Source organism: Lontra canadensis, unplaced genomic scaffold, assembly GCF_010015895.1.
Source record: "Lontra canadensis isolate GAN:19392208 unplaced genomic scaffold, GSC_riverotter_1.0 scaffold317, whole genome shotgun sequence".
Taxonomy (NCBI): Eukaryota; Metazoa; Chordata; class Mammalia; order Carnivora; family Mustelidae; genus Lontra; species Lontra canadensis.
The window spans coordinates 133,988-150,542 of NW_022631311.1; the positions used below are offsets into that span (position 1 = coordinate 133,988).

The following is a 16,555-nucleotide window of genomic DNA, read 5'->3' on the forward strand; positions in this document are numbered from 1 at the left end:
TCAGCAGGGAGTCTGCTTTCCCCCAACTCTCTGCCTGCCTCTCTGCTTACTTGTGATCTCTCTGTCAATAAAATCTTTTTTAAAAAGTCATAGTTCATTTTCTTTGAGGTTTTTTGTTTGTTTGTTTGTTTGTTTTTTAACTCTGGACAGGGCAATAAACTTTTAACTCCCAAACCTTGGAGATATTTTGCCTCAATGGCAGCCATTGCTAAACTAAGCTAACATTCAGCTAGTATTATGAACCAGTCTACTGGCCCGAACCAAAAGTTTTGTGAAAAGTAAAGATAAATGTCTTTTATTAGACATCATTATAAATATATCTACTTTAAGACATTAAGTCAGATCTCTGTTGAGTTGCAGTTGTGCATTTGACAGAGCTAAATATTGATATTGACAAACTAGTGTATGGATGAAGTGTAATTAGTCTTATTTGCAAAATGCAATACTCTTCACATTTAAGTATGGGTTAGGGCCAAATCTAGAACCTAATAACTAAGTAAAATTTGCTAAACAAATTATTTTACCTTTCTGGTTTCCTCATTTGTGAAATGAGGAGATCTTTTTAGATGATTAGGATTTAACATTCTAATATAGCCTGCAAATTCATATGGATTTAGGGTCTGAAGTAGATTAGATTGTCTGCAATTGAGAAATGTTACGGGTATTAAAAAGGCTACCTAATTAGTTGTAAACTTTAATCAGATTCTTCATATTTAAAGTATTCAGAGTATCCCTGACAATTATGTATGGAATGGATCACATGGTCTTAGGTCAATGACAAATGGGTTGTTTTTTTTTTTTTAAGATTTTATTTATTTATTTGACAGAGATCACAAGTAGGCAGAGAGGCAGGCAGAGAGAGAAGGAGAAGCAGGCCCCCCGTTGAGCAGAGAGCCCCATGTGGGACTTGATCCCAGGACCCCAGGATCATGACCCGAGCTGAAGGCAGAGGCTTTAACCCACCGAGCCACCCAGGTGCCCCACAAATGGGGTTTCTTAACAGACCCATCCTCCTGGGTGTCATTAGGGATGGAGAAACTTCCTCCCATTTGACAGTTCTCCTTTATAACCTCAGGAAGAGTGAGCCAGACGCAGTGGAACGGCTCAGGCTTTGCAGCCGGATAGACCAAGGTTTGGTTTCCGGCTCTGACAAGTAAATTGACTTTGGGCAGGTTAACTTGTGAACCTCATTTTCCCATTTTTAATAGTAGGGTTACTAACTTTCATAGGATCCTGGTGAGAATTAAACAAGACAGGGGTAAAGTACTGGCATATATTATTAAATGCTCAATAAATGGATTTTCTTGCTTTTAGAGTAAACAGGGAAGAGTCATTTTCATTTATTAAAATCCATGTTAATACGAGTGTGTTTAGTGATGACTACAAACCCCTTGTTTCTATATTCTTTTAATAGGTATTTGAATCCCTTACCTTGGGCATGGTACTGTGCTAGAGTGGATAAGTGATGCCCCTTAGGGCTGGCATTGTATATTTTAGAGGCAGCTACTTCAGTCCTTCAGAGGACTGAAGAATTGTATACATTATAACAAGGAAACAAAACTTGTCTTTACAAGGACACTGTCATTTCTAAAAAGTACTGAGATTCTTTTTTTTTTTTTAAGATTTTTAATTTATTTACTTGACAGACAGAGATCATAGGTAGGCAGAGAGGCAGGCAGAGAGAGAGGAAGGGAAGCAGCCTCCCTGCTGAGCAGAGAGCCCAATGCGGGGCTCGATCCCAGGACCCTGAGATCATGACCCGAGCCGAAGGCAGAGGCCTTAGCCCACTGAGCCACCCAGGTGCCCCAAAAGTACTGAGATTCTTAAAAACAGTAGAAATTAATAAGTTCTTATTTTGTTATTTCAAGTTTTTATTTAAATTCCAGTTGACATATATGGTAAAACTGGTTTTAGGTGTAGACTTTAGTGATTCATCACTTATATGTAACACCCAGTGCTCATCACAAGTGTCCTCCTTTAACCCCATCACCCATTTAGTCCATCCTTTACCCACCTCCCTCTATCAACCCTCTGTTTGTTCTTTATAGTTAAGAGTCTCTTACGCTTTGTTTCCCTCTTTTTTTTTCTTCCCTTCCCCTATGTTCATCTGTTTTGTTTCTTAAATTCCACATATGAGTGAAATCATATGGTATTTGTCTTTACGTCTGACTTTGCCTAGCATAATACCCTCTGGTTCCATCCACATTGTTGCAAATGGCAAGATTTCATTCTTTTTAATGGCTGAGTAATATTCCAGCAGATATATTTACCACATCTTTATCTAGTCATCAGTTGACGGACATTTGGGCTTATTCCATAATTTGGCTATTGTTGATAATGCTGCTATAAATATGTGTATTTATACATACATAAGGGGTGTATGTGCCCCTTAAAATTACTATGTTTGTATTCTTTGGATAAATACCCAGTAGTGCAATTGCTGGATTGTAGGTTAGCTCTATTTTTAACTTGTCATGGAAACTCCATACCTCCATACACTTTCCCAGAGTGGCTGCACTAGTCTGCATCCTACCACCAATGTAGGAGGGTTCCGCTTTTTCCACATCCTCACCAACATTTGCTGTTTCCTGAGTTGTTAATTTTAGCCATTCTTTTTTTTTTTTAAGATTTTGTTTATTTATTTGAGAGAGAGAGAGAGAGCATGAGAGGGGAGAGGCCAGTGGGAGAAGCAGACTCCCTGCTGAGCAGAAATCCTGATGTGGAACTTGATCCCAGGACTCCAGGATCACGACCCGAGCCGAAGGTAGTTGCTTAACCAACTGAGCCACCCAGGTGCCCAATTTTAGCCATTCTTATAGGTGGTAACTCATTGTGATTTTGATTTGTATGTAAGTTCTTATTTTAACCAAGAAAAAAATGTGTAACAAATTTTTTAAATAATATATTTGTGATCTGTCCATTTTAGCTGGGGTAAGGAGGAAGGGATTCTCTGTCCCTGGGCCTCACCCACTTTCAGAGCTCTAGAAATAACTACATCTGTGGGAGTAGATTCCAAATGAGCAGTGACTTCTCTTGGAAGCTAAAATGAAAGTTCTTTCCCTACTCCCACTTTGTGAGATACTACATCAATCACTTTCCTTGGTGGCTCTTAGTTTCCTCATCTCCAAAATTGGGATGGATTACATTATATGAAGGTCTCTTCACTCTGAAGTTCCATGATGCAAAAATAATGGATGAGAAGACATTCTGGTAAAGTATAAAGCAAAACACAGATGGGTCAGTGGCATCACGCTTGCCTGTCCATGGATCATTGTGGGAGGATCTATGCTAGAATCTTGTTGTTTCTTTCCAAGTCAGACCACTCCTCTCCAAGAGTAGCAAAATCAATCATATGGAAGTGGGCAGAAATGGTGGGTGTGTACAGCATGAAAGAGACAGATGGGACACACCTCTGAACATTTTCTGCTACCTATGGCTGACACAGAAGTATTACATCATGTGTCCCCTCACTGTGGGCAGTCCCAAAGTTGCCTTTTCTAATTGGAGATAATCTCACTGCTTCAGCAGTCATCGTGCTGTGCAGATGTCTCTCACATCAACATCTTGCTGCTTAACATTTCTAACAGCCTAGAGGCATAGAGCATTATAGCTGAAGACTTGGTTTCTCCTAAACCAAACTCATCTTTGTTCTTTATTCCTCCCTTCAAACCCAGGCCTGCTTCCTAACATCTGTCACAGGCACCAATTCTAGCCTGCTCTCTGCTTCAGAATTTTTACCCCCTTTCCTTTGCATTTTATAACCACCATGGAATATGCCTGATTTAGTCTTTTGAATTTATTCTCTGTCCTACTTTCATAGTCCTACCTAGGACCTCATTTCAGCCACTCTCTCCACCAAAAAGACAAAATCATTATTGAAGTTATTTTGTATCTGACTTTCAGTTCATTTCCTATCCTCATCCCAGATGAATATTCCTAAAATATGTTACCATGTGGCTATGCCACTGTTTGCCACAGATTTTCCTGTTTCTTTTGAGATTTTCTGTGACTTTGAGTCTTACCAGCTTTGTAACTTCTATTGCTCCCTAGAGCCTTCTCCTTTCTTTAATTAATTAATTCATTCATTCCGTGTATACATGGCCTGCGCTTCCTTCATTGGAATGCTTTCCCCTGTCCTCTGTCCCCTGTGCAAGACTCATATTTTCAAAGTCTTGGTCCTGCCATTTATGAGGAGCTTTCCCTAACCTCCAGTCGGTATTTTTGCTCTGAGTTCTTTGCAACACCTTTTTGACACATGAGCGTTCTACTATGTCTTACTTATCAATCTAGTAATGTTTCCAACATGGAGTTTCATCTTTTGACTAGAATGTAATTTAAGTTCTTTGTGGTAAGGAAACTTGTCACTAGAGAGGGCGTTAACATTTGCAAATCTGCTCGTCATAAGAAAAACTTTAACACCACAAAGACTGAACACGTAGCTCACAAAATAAAATATTCAGTTTCAACACTTAAGATACTTAAAAGATGTGAGATGCCATATTTCACCTATTAGGTTCGTAAAGATAAAGAACCATAACATAGAATTGTAAAGGTGCAGAGAAATAAGCAGTCTTCTGGTGGGAATAGCAATTGGCTGCTATCACCTTCTGGAGGATCAAGTTGGGAAAAGTGGAAGAAACTTTATATTTTTAGTCCATCAATTCTATTTTTAGGAATGCATCCAACCCCCCCCCCAAAACCAAACATGCACAAAGCTATATGTTGAAGGAGGTTATCATAGTGTTAAGTAATAGGGCAGTAGGTAAATTATGATTCAATTTTACCATGGAATATCATGCAGTCATTAAAAGTAATAGATGTAGGGTATATCTTTTCTGACTGCTCCTGACCCTCTTCTGGTATCAGCATCCTGGTTTTCTTTTGGGGAACGACTCTTCCCTTCCCCACCTCAGTCCATGTTAGTTTGGCTGTCTTAGCTTGGGGTTCTCAGAAAAATAGACTCTAAGAGATTTTCCTGCAGAAAGTTTACTGGGGGGAGTGTCAAAATCGACACTTGTGGGAGAGGCTAGGGAGTGGGGATTGGACAGAGGGAGGAGCTGACCTGTGAAGTAGTTGCCATAAAGGCCTCAGCTGATCGCAGTAAGGAGCTGTGGAGCTGGGATCTTCTTTCAGTACTGTTCCAACTTGAGGCAAGGGGGCTGGGTTCAGGTCTTATGCATCCCACATCAATTTGGATGAGTGCTGATGCTGGGAGGGATGGCTCTCAGCTAAGGGCAGTTCCCAGAGAATGACTAGCTGAGGCATCAGCTGCAGCTACTCCCAGCAGCTGGGGGAATGAGTGCCTCAGTCCTAAATGGGGAAGTTGGGTGGTGCATCTCTCATCCTCCTCCTGGCCAGCCACACCTAATCTGGGCTTTCCAACTCTACATAACCCTTGCTTTCAAATAATGATTGGTTCAGGGTGGGCACATGACTGAATAATGTTGGTAAGATCCAGTATGGGGGTTTTTGTTGGAACAGTGAGAAAGAAAAGAGGAGCTCTTGCTCCTGAGTTCGCTGGGTTGGGACAATGAAAGCATGGAACGAACCTCTTAGAGTCTATTTACCACTGAAGAAAATGAGGCCAATACCCAGAAAAAGCAGAGTCAAATGATAGAGGTCCCCCGACCTACTTTTTGGGCAATTAAATCCACTACTTTAAGTCCTTGGCTTTTCAGTTATGTAAGCTAATATATTACTTTTTTGCATTACTCATTTTTTTTTAAAGATTTTATTTACTTATTTGACAGACAGAGATCACAAGCAGGCAGAGAGGCAGGCAGAGAGAGAGGAGGAAGCAGGCTCCCTGCTGAGCAGAGAGCCCGATGCGGGGCTCGATCCCAGGACCCTGAGATCATGACCTGAGCCGAAGGCAGCGGCTTAACCCACTGAGCCACCCAGGCGCCCCTGCATTACTCAATTTAAATGAGTTCTGACATAACAGGTGACCCTTGAACAACAGGGGGGCATTGACCCTATGCAGTCAAAAATCCACATATAAATTTTGACTCCCCCAAAACTTAATTACTAATAGCCTACTGTTGACTGGAAGCCTTACCAATAACATGAACAGCAGATTAACACATTTTGTATGCTGTATGTAATTTTTACTGTACTATTCTAGTAAAGCCAGAGAAAAGCAAATGTTAAGCAAATCATAAGTTAGAGGGGTGCCTGGGTGGCTCAGTCATTAAGCCTCTGCCCTCGCTCAGGTCATGATCCCAGGGTCCTGTGATGGAGCCCCAGGTTCGGCTCCTTGCTCAGCAGGAAGACTGCTTCTCCCTCTCCCACTCCCCCTGCTTCTATTCCCTCTCTTGTGGTCTCTGTCAAATAAATAAATAAAATCTTTAAAAAAAAAAATCATAAGGAAGAGAGATGCCTGGGTGGGTCAGTTGATTCTTGGTTTTGGCTCTCATCAAGATCTCAGGGTGCTGATATCCAGCCCCAAGTTGGGCTCCATGCTCTGCGGGGAATCTGCTACTCTCCTTCTCACTCTCCTCTGTCCCTCCCCTCTCTCTCCCTCTCTCATAAATAAGTAAATAAATAAATCTTAAAAAAAAAAAAGAAAATCATAAGAGAAAATATTTTGAGTACTGTACTGAAAAAAAAAAAAAAAAAACAAAACCAACCCAACAAGTGTAAGTTGACCCACACAGTTCAAACCTGTGTTGCTTAAAGATCTACTGTTGTACAATGGTGTACAATAACAAAGGCGATATTCACGATACATTAAGTGAAAAAAATTAACACAAAACATACATTTTACATATAGCAACGATGCCTGTTTTGTAAAACAAACTAATGTACACAGTTTAAAAAAAAAAAAAAAGAGGTGGCTCAGTAGGTTAAGAGTCTGCCTTCGGCTGAGGTCATGATCTCAGGATCCTGGGATCCAGCCCCGTCTTGGGGGAGTCTGCTTGAGATTCTCTCCCTCTCCCCCTCCCCCTGCTCTCTTTCTTTCTCCAATAAAATAAATAAAAACGTTTTTTAAAAAATGCAGCACAACAGAAACAACATTATAGTTAAATGGTGAGATGGGACGGGGAGGGGTGGGAGGCTGGATTTCATTTCCTTCTACAGGTTCCGCAGAGATGTCAAGGCCTGGGATTTGAGCCCCGCTTACCTTACAGACCTACCGACTCAACTGACGGGACTCGCACGACACGGGAACAGGTGACTCACACACTGGTTACCGTCTCATGGGGCTCCTCTACCAACCGTCCTCCCTCTCCCCCCATCCCCATTACAGCAAGGCCCGGAAGCCCCCAAGAGCTTACTTCAGCTCCTTTGCCACGTGGGCTCCAGCCACCCCGAGTCCCAGTTCCGATTTCTCAGGAGTGCGTCTCCACCTTCCCGAGCCCCGGAGCCCCCTACCCCCGCAGGTCGCGCCCGCTCCTCCAGAAGCGCCACCGCGCTGAGGAGATGGGTCTGCCCCGCGGCTCCGCGTCCAGGCGCAGGTGCGGCTGCTATCCACGTTTAGAGAGCAGACAGAGTTAAGTGCCAGGCGGCTCGGGAACCCACACGGTCGCTTACCTGCGGCTTCCGTCGCTCTGGAGACGGCCAGCGGGAGAGGCGGGGCAGCGGCGGCGGGGCGGGCGCAGCGGCTTTCCCGCCCCGGGGCGGCGCTAGCGCACGGGGCCTCGCGGCTCCCGCGGCCCGGTTCCCCCGCCTTCGGAGCCCAGCGCCGCCGCCATGTCTTCCGGGGCCAGTGTGAACGCCCTGCAGCGCCTGGTGGAGCAGCTAAAGCTGGAGGCCGGCGTGGAGAGGATCAAGGTGAGACGGGCGGCGGCGCCCTTTCCTCGCGGCGCGGTGACGGCGCGCTCCCGCCGGGGAGGCGTGAGGGGAGAGGCCGGCTGCCCCTCGCCGCGGCTAGGTCGTGGTGGGCGGCCGTGAGGACGGCAGCCGGGTCCTGGCCAGCTTCCCGGCCTCGGCGGGGATGCGGCCGGTGATAGGAGGCCGCGCCTGCTGGGCCCGCGGAGACCGGCGAGTCTTTCCGAGCGGGGCCCCGGCCGAGTGCCCTGGGGGAGTTTCCCAGTCAGCGGTGAGGACCCGGCCTGGGGGGGGGGGGGGGGGGGGGGGGGCGGTGCGGGGCGCACGCGCGCAGACCAGGAATGCGGGCGGCGCGCGGCCGGCCTGGCTGGGCTGTTGCGGGAGGATGCGGTCCCGGCCTGCGGAGTAGACGAGGACCGGCCTTACTGAAGGATTGAGAGCGCGGACGAAGACGGGGCTCAGGTTTCTGGCGTGGTGACAGGGCGTCGAGCGCTGCCCTTAGCCCCCGCAGAGAAGAGGGAGAGCGGCTTCGCGGAATGAGCACTTCGGTGTTGGACGAGTGGACTTCGCCGAGATGTCCAGGTTGAGCTGGAGGCTCAGAGGACAAGGTTGAAAGGAGTCCTAGGAATGTATGGGAGTAAAAAATGTGTGTCAACGAAAAGACCGGAGGGTGGACCCCTGGACCAGCCCAAAGATGGCTGAGAGGAGAGGAGAACCAAGAGAAAGCAAGGAAGGAGGGGCTTTCAAAAATTTGAGGCTTCGTTATTATGTCTAATGTTTAGTCAGTTGATTCAAAAGCATCTGTTGTATATTGTGTTGAGCAACTAGGGTAGCATTATTGTAGAATGTATGTTCGTGTGTATGAATGAACACTGCTGTGATATTCCGTGTACTTCCATAGTGCCTTCTCTCTGTAGTTGGCGCTATTCTAGGTACTGAGAATGTGGTGATCATAGTGGCAGAGATCATCAATAAACACATAAGTAAAATAACTTTAGACCATACGTGAAGGTTATAAAACAAGATCAGGAGAGTTATGGCATGCAGAAGAGGTTTTAGTAACAGAGGTAGTGGTAGAAGAATCTGGATTGTAAAAGGGTAGGCAGGTCTTTTTAAAAAAGAAATCTGGTTTTAAAGAGGAAACAACTTTATTATTTTTTTTTAAGATTTTATTTATTTATTTGAGAGAGAGCATGAGAGGGGGAATGTCAGAGGGAGAAGCAGAACTCCCTGCTGAGCAGAGAGCCCGATGTGGGACTCCATCCCGGGACTCCAGGATCATGACCTGAGCCTAAGGCAGTCGCTTAACCAGCTAAGCCACCCAGGCACCCTTATTTCTTTTAATTTAGGAAATGAAAAGCTTTATTTCAATGTTGAGGGAAAGGAACAAACTATTTTTAGATTGAGGGGGACCAAATAGAGAAGGAGAATTGGAGGTAGAGAAGACAGGCAGTCTGCCTGTGGGGACATGGGATTGGAGGGGCAACTTCTGAGATAGGAAGAAAGGAGATCAGGACATGTATGAAGATGTTTCTAGATGTGTGGACTTAAGGACTTGTATGATGACATTTTTCTTTGTGAAATAGAAGGCCAAGTTTTCTTCTAGGGCTGAGGGGAGGGAGCTAATGCAGTCACAAGAGTGAGGATGAGGAGAGGATTGTTGGGGATGGGAGAGGAGCCCCTACCTGGCACAACCATAGGCACCTTGTGACTCTGAAGACCGAGCTGCTTTGAGAATGGAGACTGATTGCCCTACTTGTGGGGTTTGTTGTTTGTTTTTCCTCCACTAGCACTTAGTCACCCAGGAATCTATGAGTGTCCAAGGTGGATGGTAGTTGATCCAAGTAGTGGGTTAGCGGAGGAGGTATAACACAAAGATGGAAGTGGGGGCAAAGGGCAAGGAGCTTGAGGGGCTGGCCAGAAGGAGGCTGAACGCATACTGGATAGAGAAGGAGCTGAGCCAGCCTCCTGGTGATGGGCTTGGCAAAGGGGGAGGAGGCATTCTCCTGAGGTCAAAGAAAGGATGTAGTGAGGAAAAAGTAGCATTCTGGATGGGTAGGAGAGATTGTGATCAGAAAGTAGGAAGTTAAAGTGTAAAATTTCAGATGTGGAGCAGTTATAGGTGTTGGCTGTAACTTGGCGCTGAGGAGAAGGCCATCTGAGGAAAGGAGGTCAGGAAACTGAAACTAGGGTTGTTGAAAATGGTCAGGATAATGTTGGCACCTGAGAGGGAAAGGAGAGCTGGGAGCCAGTTGCCTGCCTATCCTGTGGAGTAGCTAGGCAAGGTATTTTCTACATTTAAAAAATAATTTTGTGTGATGAAACAGACCCAGAGAATTCAAGTGAATTGCTCAAAGTCACACAGATAATAACTTTATTTGTGGGGTGTTCTCATATGTAGTATGATTTCAGGTGTTTGGTGGGCTTCTCTAAGGCAGCACCCTAGGGAGTCACAACATTCCAGGATCTAGTTTGCCTTATTGCAGGGCTCAGTAATGAATGGATGCTCTCAGCACATCCACAGATGCCTTCTCATTAGCAGACTTGCTAACTAGTAAATAAGCCAGAACACCAGGTTTCTAGCATATAATGGAGGGCATCTCTTACCAGGAATTGGAATGCTTAATATTCCAAGGGCCCCTTCTCTGTTTTGGAGAAATCTCTGAGAAGTTGCTGGGTGAGCTTGGACTCAATCCAAGGAAAGCCATATAATTTGGGTATCCTACCTCCCATGGCAAATAACAGCTTCTAACTGTTTGAGCTTGTACTCCACCCCAACCCCACCCCCAAAGTCTTTTTCCTGTAAAAGTGCTAGAGAAATGCTGGCCACTTTTATTCTTCTCTTATTTTCTCTGCATATCCACTCAGCTTAACTTTTTGTCCATGTTCTTTAGGTAGAGTCCAGTTAGTCCAATTTCTCCAGGGGTCCTGGAGGTTAGTCTCCCTTCTACCCATCATGTGTGAGTTCATCTGTTCCCTTTGATGGAGCAATAGTAAGCATGAGCATAATTGGTTCTAAATTCCTTGTGAATTAATAGCTGCTATATATAACCATTAATTCCAATAATAATCAACATGAACATGTCAGAACTTCTTTTGAGGGAAAAGGAAGCTTAACCATTAGTTTGATAATATTATTTTATGTTTTTATATTTATATAATAAAAACTGTTATTACATTAATGAAACCAAAATTCGTAAGGCATTCTAGGAACTAGTTGGTAACTATAACATGAGTTGATTTTCCAGGTATTTAGAAACTTGGAAAATTAACACAAACTAGTAGTGATACTTGAACAGCAGTTGGAACCAATTTTTTTATGATAGGAGTGAGATTTTATACAAAACACCTTCTCAGTGCACATAAAATGGAATGTGAGGAAAGCCTCGATGTACAAATCTGCATCAAATGGAGGCTAAGAAGAAAGGCAGAATAATATTTATCAGTGCTAATAAACTCCAAAACTTAGTCACTTAAAGCAACATTTATTAATTCGCAGTTCTTAGGTCAACATTTTGAGCTGGGCTCAGCTGTGTAGTTCTGCTGATCTTTGCTGGACTCTTCCATGCATCTGCAGTCAGTTGGAGGGTTGGTTGGTAGCTGGATGACTGAGGATGGCCTCACTTACATGTCTGGAAGTTGGGAGGCAGGTGGCAGGAGCTCGCTCACTGATTATTCTCCACAAGATCTCCAGTAGGCTAGCCTGGGCTCATTAGATGGTCTTACAGTTCCAACCACAGCAAGAGAGGTAGCTGCAAAGGCTCTTCAGACCTACGACCTAGAAGGTGTCCATTATTTCTACCACATTTTCCTGGTCAAACCAGGTCACAAGGCTAACCCAGATTCAAGGGGTATTAGGGAAAGACTCTTGTTGGTGAGAGGAGCTGTAAAATACTGTAACTGTTTCTGTAGTCTGCCACAAATGTACTGCTGACTGTGTGTCAACACTATTCCGAGTGTTTTACATGCATTTAGCTCATTTAATTGTCTCATCAACTCACTGACTCACATACTGTTACAAAATACATTTCACAGATAAGCAAACAAAAACTGAGAAATTAAGTTAACTTGCCCAAGATCATACAGGTAATGATGGAGCTGAATTTGAGTCCAGGCATTTTGGTTCCAGAGGCTGCACTTTTACCCAATAAGCTATCCTGCCTCAAAAGCTTGAAGAAAACTTGTCACTTTGTTTTGGGCAGACTGGATAAGGCTTCAGCCTTGTAAGCATTAAAACAGTCTGCTCTGGTGCCTGGGTGGCTCAGTGGGTTAAGCCGCTGCCTTCGGCTCAGGTCATGATCTCAGGACCCTGGGATCGAGTCCTGCGTCGGGCTCTCTGCTCAGCGGGGAGCCTGCTTCCCCCTCTTTCTCTGCCCGCCTCTCTGCCTGCTTGTGATCTCTCTCTCTTTCTCTCTGTCAAATAAATTAATAAATAAAATCTTTAAAAAAAAAAGTCTGCTCACATGGCAAATCTGACTATATAAGCGCATGCTTTATAAGTGAAAATTTGTAAAGGAAGTATTAGAATGAGCTATTTCTTTCTTTTTTTTTTTTTTTCCTAGACAAAGAACTTTATTAATCTTGTTTCAAACTTTATTCCCAGGCTTCTTCAGCTTAATTAGCTGCAAAGAATGAATTGTGTATAAGCAAAAACTGAAAAGAGCTGCAGTGTCCAAGGGGCTTGGGCTTAAAAATATTAGAGATCTAGATTTTATCAGATCCATGAACAAAATTTTAAAAAGCAGTCATAATATAAAATAGCAGCTCCCAGTAACTTCTTCAAGTTTTATCTTCTCCAGAAGTTGACTCAATTCAGTTTGCTTCATTCTTGGAAGCTTCATCAAAATTCTCCACAAGATCTGGAACTTCATCATCATCATCCTCTCCGGTAGCAAGTGGTGCTTTTCCATCCACAGATTGTTTGGGCAGAGCTTCAGCCAGTCTTCTTAAACTAGTCAGACTGCACCAAGTTGGTTTAAGATACTGGGTAGCATTTCTGTCAGCTGCTTTGTCTCAGCATGGCCTGTAATGGTGAAAGTGTTCGCTGCCAGCAAGGCCTGAACTTTGGGGTTGTTAAAGTGGATCACTGTTCCTTGGTTTGTGAACATATTCACTTCTTCAATACCAGAGATATTGTTTACCCCTAACTTCTTTAAGGAGAACTGAAGTTTTTTGTCATCTGCTGTAGCTGTTCTATGAACCACCTTCTTTCGGCGAGCAGTTCCTTTCCCACCAATGCGCACTTGTGCTTGCAGTTTGGCGAGTTTCTCCTGGTTCATGATAGTTTCTTTCATCTTGTTGGAGCGGAAATGGGACCGCGCGGGGGACTAGGGTTGGCGCTCAGGGGGTCTCGGGCGGACCAGCTGAGATTAGGTGCACACACGCGGGGACGCAAGATGGCAGCTAGAGGGCTAGAATGAGCTATTTCTTTACCAGGTCAGTCTCACAACTAGGATTCCAAATGGATCAAAGATACCAGCTTTATTTTTCTTTTATTGAAGAAGCAACAGAATTAAAAAATACCCTAAATCATGGAAACTGTAACATGAACTTTCAGCAAAAAAAAAGACTTTTGGAGATCACAAGATGTGGGACCTTTATCAGGCTGTAGGATCATTTTTCAGGGTATCAGATGGCTCAGCTGTGAGCAGCACATCAAGCTGGTGTCCCTTTGTTTCAGGTCTCGCAGGCGGCTGCAGAGCTGCAGCAGTACTGCATGCAGAATGCTTGCAAGGATGCCCTGCTGGTAGGTGTTCCAGCTGGAAGCAACCCCTTCCGGGAGCCCAGATCCTGTGCTTTATTCTAAAGACCGGTGAGTAATGACACACTGTGCTGTCTTTGGGCCATGGCATTATCACAGGGCTTCCCAAGGAATCGGGCAGCTGAGCTTTGAATATCCACTATTTGGGGGAAATTAAAATAAGAAACAGTAAAATGCACCTGAGGGGTGACTCTAGTCAGCATGTCTGTGGAATACATCTCACTAAGTGAGTCTCAATCCTCTTGGGCACTAACTCATGAGAAGTTAATATCCTTATGTACTTGAGGTCTTTAACTGAGTTGGCTGGTAGTAATTTCATGACCTTAATCCTACCATCTCTGTCCTAACACCATTCCAGTGTTGTGATTTGCTGTTTGGTGCTATCAGTAGACTTGCTGCTCTCTGGACCAAGGACTCCCCAGAGGAGACTTGTTCCTACCACCAGCTATGATTTCTTTCCTGGAGGCTTTCAGAATATATGTTTTTTTTTTTGTTTGTTTTTAAGATTATTTATTTATTTGACAGAGATCACAAGTAGGCAGAGAGGCAGGCAGAGAGAGAGGGAAGCAGGCTCCCCATCCAGCAGAGAGCCCGATGTGGGGCTCGATCCCAAGACCCTGAGATCATGACCTGAGCTTCTGAAGGCAGAGGCTTTAACCCACTGAGCCACTCAGGTGCCCCCAGAATATGTTTTTGTTTTTTTTTTTAAGATTTTTATTTATTTGACAGAGAGAGATCACAAGTAGGCAGAGAGGAAGGCAGAGAGAGAGGAAGGGAAGCAGGTCCTTGCTGAGCAGAGCACCCGATGCGGGGCTCAATTCCAGGACCCCGGGATCATGACCTGAGCTGAAGGCAGAGGCTTAACCCACTGAGCCACCCAGGTGCCCCAGAATATATGTTTAATAGAGGAAGAAATGTAGTTATTGGGGAAAAGCGTGGGTAGAGTTAAAAGAGCTTTACAGGGGCACCTGGGTGGATCAGTGGGTTAAAGCCTCTGCCTTCAGCTCCGGTGATGATTCCAGGGTCCTGGGATCGAGCCCCGCATCGGGCTCTCAGCTCGGTGGTGAGCCTGCTTCCCCCTCTCTCTCTGCCTGCCTCTCTGCCTACTTGTGATCTCTCTGTGTCAAATAAACAAAATCTTAAAAAAAAAAAGCTTTACAAATTGAGTAGTGAAATGAAAACACCTGTTTGGTGGCCTATTGGGAATTTCATGGGTCCTAACGTGTTGCGTTTCCTTCATTCACATTTTCACTCCCCCCCCACTTTTGGGGAAGAGGTCAGGGCATAGATTACTGTAGTCTTTTGGGGCCAATATAGTTCAAATTATGTGTTCTGAGGGATTTTCATAAGACTTAAGTAAACATCTTAGGTCCTTTTTCATATATTTGCAAAAGGGAATTACTCATATTAACAGAAGTAATCATGCTGTTAGGTACTATTATACCTTTTAATGGAAAATGTCTACATTTATGGTATTAAAGTAATAGTCTTGTGCTGGCATAGCATTTTCCTTTTTACAAAGCAGCTTAATGGGTGTTATTCATTCAATAATGTAGCTTAGATATTTTTTATATTGTTACTTTCTACTTTGAGAACACTAAAGTGACCTGAATTGATGACTAGTTAATTATATGTATAAATCTTACTAACGTGAAAACCTACCTCATTCTCTTTTCAGTAAGGAAGAAGTTCACTGAGGAATGCTTTTAAGCGCAAAGTGATGAATAACTAACTGCCTCCAAGTCTCAAGAAAACACTTTCTCCAGCCAAATGACTTAGATATTTCAGACCTTTCCTTGGCCTGGTCCTATAGCCAAAATTTTATAGAAATTGATGAGTTTTTACTCAGATAAGGAAACTGGGTGAGGGGGAAGACTTTAGATAATAATGGCCAGACTCTTTTTTGGTAAAGTGCTTTTATATTTAAGACAAACAAAAATGTTACCACCAAATACACCTCTTTCATAAGCAAATTACTGGTGTTTCTATTCCTGGAATATTGTTTGTTTTATTTACTGGATGTTTACATTTTGGGAAGGCAAACATTTTTGTTTGTTTAAAAATTGAATATTTGTAATTTGTTGTTCCCAAGATTTTTATACCATAACAAAACTTGTTCTTTTCTCCTGAATTTACAGTTTCTAAATGAAGATAAGCAAGTATAAAACTGGGGGAAGAGTAGGCTTTGTTAATCAAATGCTGTCTTGATTTTTCTAAATGAGAAGATTCTTTCATTTGTAACACTAAACATAGGAGCTGTTTCTTAGCAAACTCGTTTGGAAAGATTCATGTTGTGTTTTGTATTAGATTGCCCCATCCAGTGTCTGAAGCAGATTTGGTCTTTGTTTTCTTAAGTTCCTCTACTTTATAGTTGTGGTTGTACTTAAAACAAAAAAAAACTACGTTATTTTCATGTCTTTAAAAAAATGTGTTCTTTAGAACATTACAAATGAGTAAAATAATGTGAAAATACTACAACCTACATAAATTCTTAATGTCACAAGTGTTTTATTTTGATGATGTGCCTTTGATTTAATTTGGAACACTTTTAAAAGGATACTTTGTGTTTGTAAAAATCTTTGATGAGCTTGGAAATAAAATTTCTGCTTAATTCATCATTTTCTATGATAGCAACATTTTGTGTCAGATTTTGTTTTAAGGTGTCATGGATTTTTGTTTCCTTGTGAAATTGAGTGCTAGAAGTGGGAAGTGAGATTTTGCTTATAAGTCCTTGTAGAACTTTGTAAAAGAAATTATATATATATGTATATAAAATGAGCAGAAACACCTCAATTTCTGGCAACATTGCACTTTGAAATAGTTACGTATAAATCCATAAATAAATGAAAATATCTTTTAGCATAATTAGTGTTTCCAAGTAGAGAAAATAGAAGCCATCATATGGAAACTCCCTTAATCTCTGGCCACTAAATTTCCAAATCTAAATTATCTGAATCTCTCCCTCCATTCAATCAAAATTCAGGTGTCCCTTTTCTAACCCTGCTATTTGTTCTCTGGATCTGT

General features: G+C 43.2%; 1 protein-coding gene and 1 pseudogene across 1 annotated transcript; one reads left to right on the forward strand and one right to left on the reverse strand.

Moving 5' to 3' along the window:
* The first annotated feature begins 7,631 nt into the window (after positions 1–7,631).
* On the forward strand, positions 7,632–15,923 carry LOC116862755 (guanine nucleotide-binding protein G(I)/G(S)/G(O) subunit gamma-10). Its single transcript, XM_032850163.1, has 3 exons — positions 7,632–7,773; positions 13,451–13,582; positions 15,210–15,923. Exons 1-2 carry the CDS (start codon positions 7,693–7,695, stop codon positions 13,574–13,576), a joined length of 207 nt encoding a protein of 68 aa, XP_032706054.1. The 5' UTR covers positions 7,632–7,692; the 3' UTR covers positions 13,577–13,582; positions 15,210–15,923.
* Positions 12,339–13,178, reverse strand: LOC116862754 (annotated as a pseudogene).
* Positions 15,924–16,555: the final 632 nt, after the last annotated feature.